At 31.2% G+C, this 16730-nt stretch overlaps 1 protein-coding gene across 1 annotated transcript; it reads left to right on the top strand.

Moving 5' to 3' along the window:
• Positions 1 to 12106: 12106 nt before the first annotated feature.
• On the top strand, positions 12107 to 13031 carry LOC148568308 (putative cinnamyl alcohol dehydrogenase 1). Its single transcript, XM_088483355.1, has 3 exons — positions 12107 to 12191; positions 12295 to 12457; positions 12932 to 13031. The coding sequence occupies exons 1-3, from the start codon at positions 12107 to 12109 to the stop codon at positions 13029 to 13031; spliced, it is 348 nt and encodes a 115-aa protein (XP_088339481.1).
• The last annotated feature ends 3699 nt before the right edge of the window (positions 13032 to 16730 follow it).

A 16730-nucleotide genomic window follows, 5' to 3' on the forward strand; every position in this document is an offset into this window, starting at 1 on the left:
TGCTTAGTAGCTGGCCTAAGTTCACGACTCCTTCTTTTCCCAGGGCAGGAGCATCGCGCCTTTGCCGTCCAGCTAGTCCCGATGTCTCCAAGCCCCTATTGGATTTAGTGTGCCGCGCTGTCTTCTCCAGGTCGTCGTCCGAGCTTAGATCCACCTAAAAATGGGGCAACGAGATTATGTCGTGACTACCAGTGAAGAAAAGAAATTGGAATCAACTACAGTTCAAATAAATACAAAAGGCGGCTGGGTACGCACCACTTCGGGGACATGCATAGATCGTAGCGCTTTCCGAGTTGGGAATAGTTTTCGGGTGGGCTTCTTGTTTCTCTTGGTGAAAAAAGGGATGTGATCAACCGTGAAGGTGGTGTTAATTACGGGAGTTGATGCCAGATCAAGCGGCTATGTTTTTTTTCCACGACAACTCTTGCTCACAGGTTTCATGGTTGTCTCATTCCCTTTCGGCCGATTGACGTCGCTTTCCCTTCGGCAGCTTTTGCAATGCGTGCAAGGTGCAAAGCTGGGTGCATCCACCACGATTGAAGACTTTTGTTGGGTTAGAAGGTTGATAGTGTCCCTTATCTCCGACACCACCGCATCATGGCGACGAATGGCCTCAGACAATCTCCTGATATCGGACTGCATCCCGGATACGCTACTAACCACGCTCATTGCTATGGGACTGCGTTCCTGTGAGGATTTAAGAATGCATTTTATTAATCACGAATGGTCTGGCCAATAAGGACGACATCGAAAGACTGGTCTATGATGCTTACATTGTTGGGCCCTGGACACACGGAGTCACAGCTCGCTGCCGAGACGAGTGGCTCGTCGTCCACTTCCGGAGGTACTCTGAAAGAACAATGTCAACTAAACAGTTATCATGTACCACAATGCACGACACAGCACACGACGTTCGTATTATAATCTCCCCAAACCAATAAGGAAGTAGGCATTTGCTTACCTGACAAGGCTTGTCGTCGGCCTTTTTCGAGCACACGACAGGGAACATCTTGAGCTAGAAGGGGGGAAGCGGCAAGGATCCCTTCATTTCATGTACAACATTGTCACTCGGCTTTGGGCCAAACGAGAGACGACGGGGATGCCTGCATCAAAATGCAAAATATACACTTCAGCATGCGTGCTGCACAATATCAAACGGGATTCTTAACCAATGATAAGGACACACCAGAAAGTAGCAAAACAAGGCTATGATTGGAAATAGATAAGGTCACATTCATGAAAGAACAATGCTTAATTTATCATATACGTAGTGTTTTCCAGAAGAAGACCGACGGAGAAGGAGCTCAAACCGAGAAACACCATAAATCTCCAGTAACCCAATAAATGAGGAAACTTACAAAGTCTCCTATGGTCCCCTATTGGCGACTTTATTGTATTTGTTTGTAAACCCAAAAACGACATCGAGAGAACTTCACAGCATCAAATTCATAACCACACAGTGCAACATCCAAACAGGCCAAATAAGAGAAAAATACCTCATTCAACCGGCGAGGCACAGTAGATCCAAGACTCGATATACACTCAGCCCCAATCCCTTGAAAATGATGACCCCTTGTGGCAAGAAGTGACGTGACCACGGAATGTGGTCTGGGGACCACGTGGCCGGTGCCGGCGCCCTCCAGCTGTGTCTGCCGAAGAAGGACTCCATGCTTGTGCATGTACCGGCAAAGTCGGACAACGTCGCCGTTCAAGCTGACGTCGCCTAAAGCTCGGCCGCATGGGTATATCCCTGACCCTGAGCACAAGTGACGCGAGGCCATGCAGTGGCCGAGGGGCCATCCCCTTTGGTCTCATGACGGGAGCGTGGAGGATGCGGATCCGACTCATATTAGTCGACGCCGGTTGGGGTTTTACCGCCGGTCAACTTGCGATGGGTTCAATCTTTCGCAAAGACCTCGTTAACTCTTTGATACCTACAAGACTAACCCAGGCTGTGCATTCAATCACCCCCTAACCTTAGATCGGGTTACCATGTAAACCCGCCCTCTTTTGCAAAATGATTGCCTTCCATGTTAGGTTGCTTTCTTAGGTGGTCCATTTCAGAATACTAAACGTAGAAGTGGGCTATAGCTAAGCCCAGTCCTTTTTTTCCTTCGTTACCTACCTTCTCCTAATTTGAAGACATGTATCTCTCATCACTTAGGCTTATGCAATATAAGCCCGTTGTAACCATGCATTGTGTTATTGGGTGAAATTAACTAAGAGCCCAGTTGGAAAAAAATTGTTATATTCTAGCAAGGACTTAAAAACCACAAATCTTCATGTCCCAAAAAAAAACACACATCTTCATTTGGGTTAATGCAACCCCACATTTCGCATACTTTGAAAAGACGTCGTCTCTCTTCCGGAAATTAGGAACGGTGACACGAAAGACCACTTTCCCTGTGTCCATGGATAGCAAGATTCTGTAAAATAAATTTAAAGACGACCTAATTTCCGATTATCTCGCACAAGTTAAAGAGAAATTTCACATATCCACATCATTAACGTTTGCTACCTATTAAATCACTAGCTCCCCAAAGTCACGAGGAAAGATGCTATGAATCAAACACTAACACAAGCATGGGGATATGTATAGGGTATTAATAGTTATGACAAAACAGGATGATAGTGCATTCCAAAAATGTGACCTGTGCTTAAAAAAGAAGTAAATTGCGAGATATAGCGTAATCACGATTATACTCACATGGGCTACAACGACACGTGACTTGGACCGGGAATACTTTCTTGCATGCGAGGATGAACGTGTTCGCTCTCAGTTGGTCCTCACGGGTGCGGAAGACTCCCCCACCTGGTAACTCCTGTTTCCTAGCTTCGTAAGATTCCCGCGTGCTACTAAACAGTCGCCAGTGCTTTTGAAATCACACGGGGGATCAGGGAATCATGGACATTACGCCCTATCGCAATTGGCTAAGAGACCATGGACATTGGAGCTTTTCTTCTAGCAATGTTGAGGCGGTGCTAACTTTAATTTAGACCGAGTACAAAGTTGGACCATATTACCCTAACTAGTTTCTCTAAATAGCAAATGATATACTTGCATGACTAATCCACTACATGAATGTATACCCGCACCACCATCTCCATGTCCAAAATGGTAATTAATGTGTGCCCTTTTCTCAATGAATCTTACAGAGTGCAGATAGGTCTGTCATTCCAGACATTGCATCCAAGTCAGCTGAGTGCAAATGGAAAAGCGACTTTGGCGCCAAACCTAAGCCTGAGAAAATCGGTGTGCAACCGGCCAAACCAGAGCGCCATTGCGACATTGTCGAGCTTTAATCAATATACTTTAACCAAGGAAAAGGGAACATCATGAAATGTATACTAGTTAGTTAGGTACTGAATCAAAAAAAATTAACCTTAATTGCACCTTACAATGTAAATCTTTTGAAGGTAAAAATATATAGAACCTTATATTATTAATTCACATTCACCGGATTATAACTTCTTTATTAACATTTGTGGAAGCTGTGTTCACTTCGGATTTAAAGGTTAAGTTCATATTTCTTCATGTCTAAATGCATTTTTAACTATCTTTGACCGGTCCTATCACTTCAAAAGGTTTCTTCTCGGCTGAACCAAGAAACCGATGAACCAGTGCTAGGTCAGTACCATGCTTATACAAATTTATCAATAGCAAGGGGTCATACATGTCCATGCCACAGGCATAGGATTCTACTATAATTTGCTATAAATACTACTCTCCCTCCTTCAACTACATTGCATACACAATCAGGCTTAAACTCATGTCACCACACATATATGCCATCAAAATGCCAAGGCTGCATGGAATAACCACCATTGATGCAACTAAACCACCCACACGTTGCAAGATCAACTTCCACGACCTGGACGGTACTAACCGAATCGAACGATGGGAATAGGTGAAATTGGCAAGGAGTTTATCAACTTCCTAAGACTCTGACTACGACTACTCTCTTCATTATTGCACGCCGCGGCAAATTCCACATTTAAGGAGGCCACGAAGACTTGCAAGATTGTCGATCTACCAATGTGTCTAGCATCAGTCCATGCAAGTCAAGAAAACAGTTTTTCTACATTTTCTACCTAGATTAACTCCTGTCGTCATTGTTAAGTGTACATTTATTTCTAGTTCAAGAGCAGAGATAGGATCACTTGTTATTTACTACAATCATGTTTTTAATCACAATTCTCCAACCCATTTCATTAACTATTTTGGAAGAATCGGTAGCACCCACTTATAAACGAATATGTCTTCCACCATCAATATATGGTGTTCTTCTCAACAATCATATCTATAATACCTTTCTGCGAATTCCGGCCCATCTCTAATAATTTTTTTGCGATGAAATTAAGATCATGTCAACTTTTATTTATTGTTAAAAATATAAATAACAAATAACAAGTTCTAGTCATTTTATTCACAACACCAACCGATGGATTAGTTGTCGCACTGATACTTACTTAATTTTTCCTTCTTATTAACGCAAAAAAAAAAATATTTTTCATAACGTATGCATTATCCTTGGTTAGATGTTCCCTCATATGAGATATCACATATGTGTGTCCAAGGTAATTTATATGGACCCTATATTTTTTGCTCCATACTAAAGACATGAATCATTCAATCAAGGGCGTAATAGGGTGTTCGCGGCTACTTTTCACCTCGTTGGCATCAACTTCCATGAATTATCAGGTTCAGGGCCATCCATGCATGCATTTGGTGTTAAACGATTCTACGTGACTTTTTTTCAAGCTGTACCAGTCACATGGAATTTTTCCCTTCATATCTAACTGTTGAGTGAATAAACATGCAAATCATAGACCAAAAAAGCATCTCGCACTCACACGCTGAGCAATAGTGACTCCACCGAAACTGACTCCCACTTACGGGGCCGTTTCTGTATGCTTTCCGGAGGAACCCTAAACCGCCTACGTTATTTATTTAATTATTTTATTTCAATTTTAATCAATGTAACTAGTGTTGCAAACCTGTGGGACCTAATTAATTACATAACTAGGGTACAAAATTTAAAAAAAAAAATCCTTATCATGAACGATTTTAACAATAAGTTTGTCATGTTTTTCACTCATATATATATATATATATATATATATATATATATATATATATATATATATATGATCAACATTTAGATAGCAAAACTACTCTTCTATATTATATCTAGTAACAAATCTAAAAAATTTTATGAGTGAGACAAAATATACATAATATGATAATAATTTTTATAATTATACTTTGTTATTATAAAATATAATTATTCTTTAAATTATCTAACCAACAACTTAATGTACTAAAATAATATATTAAATAATAACATATAAAAAATATTTCTATTTTTTAGGTTTCATATTTTAAAAGTATTAAATAATAAAATTTTATTCTTTCAGGTTTCATATTTTAAAAAGATTAAATAATCTCTTTATTGTCAATACAATCAAACATCTTTTTTTTTTATATTTCTCGCAGAATAATTATTTGAAAACTCAACTCTCATACTTTTACAAAATGGATGCTTTATAATGTTTATATTTATAAAGGTTTTTTTAACTGATGTTGTCTCAGAACAAACTAAAGTTAAACTAAAAATAGAAAACACCAATAAATAAATAGTATTATTTTGATTTCTTATTTGTGTATTATCCTTTGTTTAACCATTTTTTATTTAATAGTCAACATAAGAGTAACATTTTTATCAGTCATCTTTTATTTTAAGATTAAAATTAGTTTAACAATATCATTTATTTAATTTGAAATTAATTTAACAGAATAATTTTATATACTTGTAATCAAATCTAATAAAATATTAGACTGAATTCTATTGACTATCAAATATTTTAATTATTTTAAAATAAAGTTGCTAACCTAACGGTAATTAATAGAAGAAAGAATAATGTTTTGAAACAAATTATTTCAAACGAGTAAACAACGAAAATAGTATCCAAAAATTTACATTGCTAACAAAATATAACTCTAAAATGTGTTAACAAATAAGTTCCGAAGAAGTGGATATACATTAAATATATACTCTAACAAATTACTTTAGATGTCACATTTTGATGCATTTTTTTGGAAGTAATATTGAAAAATTATGATCTTTGCATTCTCAAAAATTTACAGCGTTTATGTCAAGTGAATTTTTTAAAAACTTTTAATTGTGAATCACTAAATTTTTTTCATGAAAAATAAAAAATATAAAATCTACCAATCAGATTTTGCTCTAAATATTTTTTTGCATCTTTTAAATGTATATTCAAATATTGACAAAATGATTTAGATTAAATAAATATGTCACTCGTCAAATACAAAAGCTGTTTTTGTTACTTTTAATAAATATAATCTTCATTATTTATAATTATCACAATTTTTAAATTATGTCGAAATTATTTTGTGTGTGCACTAATCTTTTGATATCAAATTAGTGACTACCTCTAATTTAAACAAATTATCATATATACACACACGGCATAATAGTGATATTCAGTAAGTATGTAAACAAATTTTTTCATACTTTCAATTTATTTATTAGATTGGAGTTATAAAACAACAAATCTGTAATTATTTCACTCCTTTCTTTTTAAAGGCTATAGTTACAAATTTATTTGAATCTTGAATTACCATTTGTTTCGACACAATTGAAGTTGATGCGTGAAGTTTTTTACATAGCTTTCTATAATTCTATGTATCTTCCAATTTCGTTGCTACTCTTTTTGATATTTTCAATTGTAAATTTTAATTCAAACAATTATAGTTTAGGTATTAATCTAATATTTTATTCTCTTCATGATTTTATATATTTTATTTTGTTATCAATTTATTCATCTTTATTACTTGTTTTTTACCTTTATTATGTCATTACTATTGTATGTATTTATGTTGCATATAAAATTTTAAAATAAATTGATTAATTTACTACGTTAGAATATATTTTTTATTTTTAGAAATAGTAATGACAAAAAATTTTACTATAATACATAATTAAAAAGGTGAATAAAATCTTTATCTAAAATTATATCAAAATTAAATTAAAAAATATATAACAAATTTAATTATTTTAAAAAGAAAGAAAGAAAAAAATTGTAAATTAAGTTTCTCTTGTTTTATACAAACATACTTTTTATATACATATTTACATGCTCTGGTATTTATATATAATTTTAGTTTTGAATTATAAATACTAGTGTATCATTAGTCGCTAATGTGCCAGTTGATTCAGCCTTTTATTACTAAATGTCTATAAAAAAATTAGTTAGAATAACAAGTTATACATAATTTAATTAAAATGTTTTAAGTTCAAATTTTATAAATAAAAAAATATTTTCTATAAATTTTAAATAATGAATAGTATTTTAAGAATAAAAGTGTTCATTAACTTTTTTTAATTTTTATATCTTTGTATAATTAATAATGTTCAACAAAATTTATTTTAGTGTATATATTTTTGTCCCTAACCCTTAAATTTTTTGGCTCCGTCACTGGTCCCTGATCATATCTGCGGACTAACTGGTGACCAACTACATGCGCGAAACAAATTTATACTCATTGTTACTCACTATAGCACTAACAATAACTTATGTCATCTGTAAAAGAGGAAAAGAAAAGCAGTATGCTCACTTTAGGCCATTCAAGCAATTTATTTCTTTGAGTTACGTGAATTTTTATTCTAATAAACACAATATAATAATTATAGACGACGTACTCAGATACCAGAATCTAAAATACTCACATTCAGTGCAATAACAAACTTGCTACGTATTTAATATGAAAAAATACTATATACTTATAATGTTTCTTAGTGATAACTGAATTATAAATTGGTGAAAATAACTTACTAAATATAGATTGTACTGTCACAAATATTAGTGAACACATCTATCTTAAATTTTAGTTTCATACTTTTGACTATTTTATATTTTCTATCCAAGGAAGACCGATTTTGTCGGTTCAACAAGTAACTTATCGGTTAAACCGAAATAATAGTAAACCAATAGCTTCACCGGTTCAATCCTTTCATCTATGACTCAACCCACTCTACTGACCAGTTTATCAGATCCTGGTTTAACATTAACGGACTTCGGAATACGAATTCTGGTTTACAGATTCAGATTCCAGATTCACATCTCATCCTAAACGGTTCAGGGTTCAGGGTCCAGCATATAGGGTCATGGTGTTCTTTCACCAAATGGGATAAACAAATCAACTGCGATTTAAGATTTTGGATACGGTGTTAACGGAATTTGGTTCTCGGGCTCCCACAACATGGTTCATCGTTTTCACGATTAGGAGTTTCTGGGTTCGACATTCGGGGTTCAGCTTCCGGAATGTGTCTCGCCGTGTATTGTCCCAGAAAGGAATAAGCAAATCAACTGACTTTTCACGGTTCAGGATTTCTCTCCTACGAATTTGTATATAGCATTCCGTCTCTAACGGATATACGAATTCTTCTTTGTGGATTACGAATACCGGTTCTGTTCTTTGGGTTTACCTTGTTTAGGATTCAGGGCTCATGGTCCATGTTCCGGGGCTCAAGTTTAGGGTTCAGCGTTTACACTCTCGTGTTTGCAGTTTAATGTTACGATTTAATGTGACAATTTATGTTCACCACAACGAATTAACAACTCGTTTGTATTAATCATGAGTCTCGTGTTCATTTTGTCTCGTCCTTAATTCTTCCACACTTTCATAACTTCCACTATTTCATAACTTCCACTCAGAATACAGTGAAGACCGACTATTTTCTTATTTTACATTCTACAGGTCAACAATTCTATTTCCACATCGGAGGCGTAGCCACATCCACACTAACCAAGCTCACTTTTCCTTTTGCCTTCATTTAATTAACGTTAATACTTAGAAGGAAAAAATTAAGTCACCGTAACACTGCACACTGGACTAAAAGTTTCGTATTCAGTAATTATACTGCAAACCAGTGACAGATACCGAAAAATTTAGAGCAGAGCAGAAAGTAATACATGAAAATATTAAAATAATTTATGTTCCTAAACCCTAAATCCTAAAACCCCAATCCTACCTACGATTACCTACACACTAGTTCCCAAAATATAAATCCTACACTCAAGATCCTTAACTCTAAAGTATATTACCTTCAAAAAAATTTTTCGTTATAATTTTTTGGCAACATAAACTGTGTCATACATCTATCATTAATACAACAGTGTCAAACCACATATTAAATCTTGCTTAAATCACATTTATTATATTAAATTAATAATCCTTTTTTCATCATATATATATTTTGTTCCATTTGAGTCATAAGCCCTTCAATTATATGTTCTTCATACAACATCATTTGATCACTTTTTTGTTGACCGGGCCCATTCATTACAAAGCCATGCCTTGGTCCACCTATCCATATGAAGCTTGTCCAAACAAAAAATTTAAAACCAAACGGAGCCATCCCATGACCCAGCGTAGGAGGCTCAGCTCCGTGGTGGGCACACCCCTTTCTCCACTCAATTCCATGCTGCACCCAGACGCATGGCTCATGGACATGTGTTGCTGCTGTGTTCTTCCAATCGAAAATCTGTAAATTCTTACATACTCGGGGTCTGTACATTATAATTGCCCTTGAAGAAAATGGCTCTGCTAGAACAAGAGGACAAGCTTTCTCCATTCTAACTTTGTGGGACCAAGGTAAGTTGGATTATTAGTTATTATTATTATTATTATTAATTTGTTTTAAGGTGAAAACAATAGTGAAAAAATAGTTTATAATTTTGTTGTTGTAGTTGTAGTAGTAGTTCTAGGGTTAGTATTAGTTAATTATTGTTAGGATATTATTAATTAATTATTAGTATCACCATAAAAAATTATCAAAATAGCGACCAATTTTAACAACTGAAAAAATTGGTTGCTAATAGCGACTGATTTGCGATCGATATAGAATTTTTAGGACCAGAAAAAAATTGGTTGCTAAATTGGTCACTAATAGCAAACGAATTAGTGACCGATAATTTTATTATACAACCAGAATAAAGTTATTGCTAAATCAGTCAATATTTTTAATTTAGTGACCGAATTAGCAACCAAAACAAGAGAAGAAATGACTTTGGGAGTTTTGGTCACAAAATCGGTCACTATTTTTTAATTTAACGACCGATTTTGCAACCGATAGAAAAAGGGTGAAAATTTGTTTGGTCACTAATTCAGTCGCTATGCTAATTGTTAAGATAGCGACCGATTTTGGCAACCAACAAAATTGGTCACTAGTAGCAACCGAATTAGCGACCGATAAGTTTATTATACAACTAGAATAAAGTTGGTCGCTAAATCGATCGCTATTTTTTTTAATTTAGCGGCCGAATTAGCAACCAAAATAAGAGAAGTAATGTCTTTGGGATTCTTGTTCACAAAATCGGTCACTATTTTTTAACTTAGCGACCGATTTTGCAACCGATAGAGAGATAGAGTAAAAAAATTGTTTGGTCGCTAATTCGGTCTCTAAAGCAATGGTCGCTAAATCAGTCACTAATTTAAATAAAATAATATAGTTACTAAAATACCTTTGCAAACCCTAAATTCACCCATTTTCATCTCCTCCAAAAAAGTACCGAGTTAACTGCCAGAAGCACAACACCGTCTTTTTTGTCGCATGGCTGTCTTTGTCATCTTCTGATTATAGTGCCGTCTCCTGAGGTCTCATCGCCGTCGTCTTCTGAGGTCTCGGCATCGCCGCCTTCATCTTTGAGATCTTGGCGGCGTTGGCATCGTCTAAGTTTGCAGATCGTCTCATCACCATCCAGATCTGACTTTCTCATTGTTATGCCGTTCTTTTCTTACCGTTGCCTCCTCTGGTAGTGCCACCTCCTTTGGTAATGCCACCTCCTCTATTCACTCTTTTGTTGCATATCGTTTCCTGCTGTCCAGATCTGCCTTTGCTCCTTGTCGTGTAGTTCATTTCTCACCGCCACCTCCTCTGGTAACTTCTTCTCCGGCAACAACAACAACAATTGTCTCTCCGGTAACTTCACTCTCAAACTAATTTATTTGATATTCTGAAGCCTCAAACACATTCATTGATTTGATTTGCTTATACTCCAAGATTTCTTTCTGATTTCGGATCACTTCCATTTCTTTCTTTTGTTGAAGATTCAGATTTCAGAAGCAACCACCACTACCACCAAAGTCCCATGGTACGCACCCACACGTACTTCAATTTCAATGAACCTTTGTTTTTCTTTTCAGTTATTAGCTCCTCAATTCAATTCAATTCATTCTATTTTGAATGTTTTGCAGTCCTCCACCTTGCGCCCTTACTTGATGTGCATTCGCAACACCCTTGACGCTGCTTTGTGCCTCCAGGTATGTTTTTGCTTTTTCACCTTTTATTTTTTAATTATTATTGTTTCTTGTTGTTGTGGAACTAAGAATTGTTGTGGTTTTTGGTTGGTTGCAAAACTTCCCTTGTCAAGAAGTTGAAAGGCATAACAAGCCTGAGGTTGAGTTCAAGTATGCTTCTCTTACATCTATATTTCACTTTCACACACTACTTCTTATTGCTGATCTTTATATTCGAATGTCAGCTTCAGAGAAACACAGTATGTATTAACCTATTTTAATCATTGATTAATTATTGTCCACATTTGTTAAAAATTATAATTGTCACTGTGTTGTTTATTATTTCTTTTATCAAAGTGTATTTTGTAATGTTAGTTTCATATTTATATTAAATGGTGAATTTTGGATATCAGAATCTGGAGGGGAAAATCACAAGAAGATAGTTGGAATAATAGTAGGAAGCACAATTGCTACAATTTTTGGAATGATAATGATATTGGCCTGTTGTTACATATATATTCAGAAAAAGAAGAAAGAAGTTAGAAGATAAATTGCATAAATGTTAAAATACATTAAATCTCTCTTATGTGATGTTACTGTTAAATGGTAATATTTATTTTACTTAATAATTTATCCTCTTTAAGTTGTTGTTTGTCATAATTTCCTTTTCTTTAAATAATAAATCATGTTATAACTTATAAGCAGATATGAGATTGAGAGCTAGTGAGATTGTTATTACATCTAATTAAGAACAAATGAGTGTAAGTAGGTTGTTATTACATGTTTCTTCTGAAAACATGTGCTGTCTTAGCCTTAGTTGGGGCTCCAAGTGAAATCAAATTAAGCCCAGGAAGCCTTATTGGTGGTATGTTGCTTCTGAATTATGGAAAAATAAATTTTTGTAATGATAAGCACTAATTTATATTGAAGCAATGAAACTTTGAATGTGCATTATTTGTGGTTTATAGGGATGAGAAGCATTTCTGAAAGTGCTGCAGGAGGCATAAAAGATACCCAAGAAATGATTGATTTGTGTGCTGAAAAGGAGATTTATCCAAATATAGAAGTGATTCCCATTGAATATGCTAATGAAGCTTTTGAAAGGATCATAAATAAAGATGTCAAGTATAGGTTTGTGATAGACATTGAAAATTCCATCAAGTAACAACGATAAATCAGTAAAATAAATAAAGTTCAGGATTGTTACATATTTAGTGTTGGATAGTTTCTTATTAGTAATCAATGAGTTGAGTGAGGAATTTCAAATTCTGAATGCTACAGAAGAGAACAATAGTTGCTAGATTGGAAAAGTAAACATTTATTTAATATACATTAGAATTTAGAATAGGTCTAAAACAAAAGATTACGTAATTTAGGGATTTCACATTAGAACTTAGAATATAATTGGTATGAACCAATTCTTTTTAAAGCTGAAACTATTTTTTTTTTGTGAGTAGAGCTTAAACTATTATGTTAAGTCGCTTGTAATAGTTTGGAACATTTGTGCATTTGATATAGTTTGTAATATTTTCATGTATTTAGTGAACATTATTTTTTAATGTTCTTATGATGTATTTCATTTGATCTTAATATATTGTTTTGCAGTAAAAGCGGTTGTCATCATTACTATGTGGGAATCCTACGATCATGGAAAGACGTGGTGTCCTTGAAAGAGACTCGAGTTATAACAGAGTGCACAAGCTGAGATAAATGTAATTGCTTGGTCTAAGTAGATATTGAATAGAATATAGTTATGTTGTTCCTGAATTATTTTTACTATGTTTTAGTCTAAATTGTGGATCATAAATTTGATGCATTTAGGAATTTTTAATATTTTAAATTCTATATTTCTATGTAGATATTGTGAATGGTTTTGTTATTTATTTGAAAAAATGATCTATGTTTGATTCTTTTTATATTTTGTGCAAATATAATTATTATGAAAATTAAGTTTTGGATCAGGAACAGTGACCAATTCAGATTTTTAGTTTCAGAATTAGTGATCAATTTAGCGACTTTTCAAATCAGGCATGGACGACTAGTTTAGCGACCGATTTCATCGGCGACCGATGTAGCAACCAAGAAGTTGGTCACTATTTAGCGAGTGATTTATTCAACGATTGATTTAATGGCAGAAAATTTGGTGAAGGTTTGATGGACTTGTTTAAAAATCGGTTGCTAAAATCTGTCGCTAGCCGTTAGCAACCGAAGTTGGTTGCTATTTTTTAATTAGCGACCACCAGAATCGGTCACTAAATCGGTCGCTATTCTAGTAATTTCTTGTAGTGTATATATTTTAGTAATTTTAGTTTTATTTGAACTATTTTTTTTAACAACAGATTTAAAATTTATTTAATAAATAGTTGTTATTATATGTTTTTTAGTGGTGTAGGTTTGAAAATTTTATTAAAATATTTTGGCCTTGATTATTATTAATAATTAGTTTAGTTATTTTAGTTATGTTTGAAATATGTAATAATAAAACTGAATGTTTTTCAGTATTTTAATTATTTATTTAAAAAAACTGAATTGATATTAATTCTTAGCATATATTTTTACTAATTTTAATTTTATTTGAAAGGTTTTTAAAATAAATAAAAATAGAATTATTAGTATTTAATAATAAGACTGGATTTTTTTAGTATTCTAATCTATTCTATTATATAAAAATCAGGTTTTTGCACTTAATGATAAAGTTGACGTAGCATGCTTCTAAAAGTATTTCCTGATTTATTTCTTTTAACTCATTAAATATAATTCATTATGATAGATAAATTATATCAACTAATTGATTTGATTAGATAGTTAAGTATCACACAATTTAATATTATGTATATCAATTAGATCAATTAGTATTATTCAACATATCTGAATATTTATTATAGGATATTACGTCTTTATTATTTCGATTCTCTTAGCATCTATAAATACCCTTCTATATTGTATCATTCTACACAACTTGAATACATACAAATTTTTTCTCTACTACTCTCTCTTACCATTTCTAATAATAATAAATACAATTTAATTTAGTTAGATGTTCATTATTTTATAGTCTTCTATATATATAAACATGACAAAATAAAATTGTAAAAATAATCTTTTTATCACTTTGATATTTTAATTCTTTTTTTCTCTTTACGTGTAATTTTGTTTTGCGTTAACTTTGTTTATTTAATGATTGAATATACTCGTGTTAATTCTATCATATAATAGTTTGTTTTTCTCCGATGTATTTTGATTATATAGTTATTACAATTGATCTTGCTATTTTCGTTTTCTTGAATTGTTCTTTATTTTTTTATGACTTGATAATTTAAATAAAAAAAATCAAAGAAAGAAAAAAACGATAGCCAAAGGCGGAGGTTAGAAGCCTAAAACAGCAATATCATTACTTAGCATTATTATTATCAATATGAACTTTATGATTTTTTTTTCTAATATTCTTTAATATGAGCTTCATTTCTTTTTCTTTATTATTATTAATACTTTTATTATTTTCTTCTCTAATTATAAATTTCCTTATAATACTTCTTTGATAGAATATTTTTTTGGTCTAATAGATTTTTTCCTATTTTTTGTCAAAAATAATTTATATTAGGAGAAATAAAGAAGATACAAATTAAATTTTAAAATTCAAATTTAAATAAGATGTGCAAAAGGTAACTATTGAATTTATTTGGTAGATTTAAACTCTTTGTATTATCGTTATTGAAAATTTCAAATATTATTATTAAATTTTAGATATTTTTTATTTTATTATTCTTAAATTATACATTATATCGTGTATTTGAAGAGTTTCATTTTTTTTGAAATAAATGTGACATTATATACTTTTTTGGATACAAAGGGATAACGAAGTTGAAGTGAGTAACAAAATTGATTATATAATAAGATACAAACTTTTATAATTTCTAGCATAATTGACAATTTTTTAGTTTCAAAATAAATCTTTACTCTATTTTTATCTTTTATTTAATTTTTTATAATTTTTTCTTGATTTTCTTAATTTATTGTGATTGTAATAATTTATCATAAATTTGTATTTTGTAGAAAAAATTATCAATCATAAAATACAGAAGATTTAAACAAAAAAATTTAAAAAATGTTGATTAATCACAAAATAAAAAATTGTGAATTGTGCTTTAGTTACGTTGTAAAATACAAATTGGGACTATTTAAAATTAGTTTTTTATCATTAATGTTAACTTAAATTATAATAAGGTAAGTAAAAATTGTATATAATAATTTAATTTAGTTATTTATACTACCAAAATTATTCTTTATTATATCCCATTTATTTTTATTCATTGTTGATCTTTAATTGTCTATTAAAAAAATTTGAATTGATTAAATTGATTTTTTAATTAGTAATATAATTATTGTGACATTTAGTTTGCTCAGTAATATTTTTTAATTTATTTAATCTGATTAATAATCTTTTTCTTATTTTATGCTAATTTAACTAATTAAAATTAATAAATTTCAGTTATTTTAATTCTTGCAACTATTTATTCTAATAATGTATTTCAATTAATGCATTAATAGAATTTTAATATTTATACATCATTAATAATAATCTCATTTTAAAGTGACATTTTATCCCATATATATATGATTATATTAGACATTTTATATTCAATTTATTTGATTACTTAATTAGAATTAATTATATTAAAAGATTAGATTAAAATTATGGTAGACTAATTATATTGTTATTAATTAATTATATTAAAAGATTAAGATATAGATGGATTATCATTATTTTATTACTTTTTATTTTTTATATTAATTCAGATATTTATGTTTTTTTATTAATTTTTATTTTCTTATTTCTATGTGTTTATTCCCATAAATCTTACTAAATTATATTAAACAAGGCATTGTATATCTTTTTTTTATTCCTCTTTTATATACACATAAAATTATTAAATTATTTCTCTTCCGTCTGATAATTTGTTTCCCTTCCATTTATATTTCTTTTTTTCAATATTTTATTGGTTCTTATTTTTTAAATTTTAGTTTAATTTATGTATTTGTTCTTATTACACCTAACATTTTTTATTTATGTGTAATATATATTCTTATATATGTTATAGAAATATGATTTTATTCCATTAACTTGTCAAATTTTTTGAAAAATTTAAAGCTAAAGCACAAAAATATATTTATAGATATTTTACTTTTTTAACTAAAAAATATAATCTTTTTGCCATATTTGTTGAAATTCTAAGTTAAATATGAATATTGATTTTTGAAATAGAATAAATATATTTTAAATTTTTTGCATCTAAAAATAATATTCTATCAATGTTAACATTATTAGATGGATAAGTAATAGTGAATATAGAATTATTTAGGATGGATAGAACTAAGTACATCTTTTTATTGAAAATACAAATTT

This window comes from Arachis ipaensis, chromosome B4 (assembly GCF_059453495.1).
Source record: "Arachis ipaensis isolate K30076 ecotype BB chromosome B4, ASM5945349v1, whole genome shotgun sequence".
Classification (NCBI taxonomy): domain Eukaryota; kingdom Viridiplantae; phylum Streptophyta; class Magnoliopsida; order Fabales; family Fabaceae; genus Arachis; species Arachis ipaensis.

What these genes read in the sequence shown, in the direction of transcription:
- LOC148568308 (XM_088483355.1), top strand. Translation starts at nt 12,107, where the DNA reads ATGTTTCTTCTGAAAACATGTGCTGTCTTAGCCTTAGTTGGGGCTCCA. An exon ending in CCCAGGAAGCCTTATTGGTG is followed by an intron (nt 12,192 to 12,294) that starts GTATGTTGCTTC and finishes TGTGGTTTATAG; the next exon opens with GGATGAGAAGCATTTCTGAA. An exon ending in AATAAAGATGTCAAGTATAG is followed by an intron (nt 12,458 to 12,931) that starts GTTTGTGATAGA and finishes ATTGTTTTGCAG; the next exon opens with TAAAAGCGGTTGTCATCATT.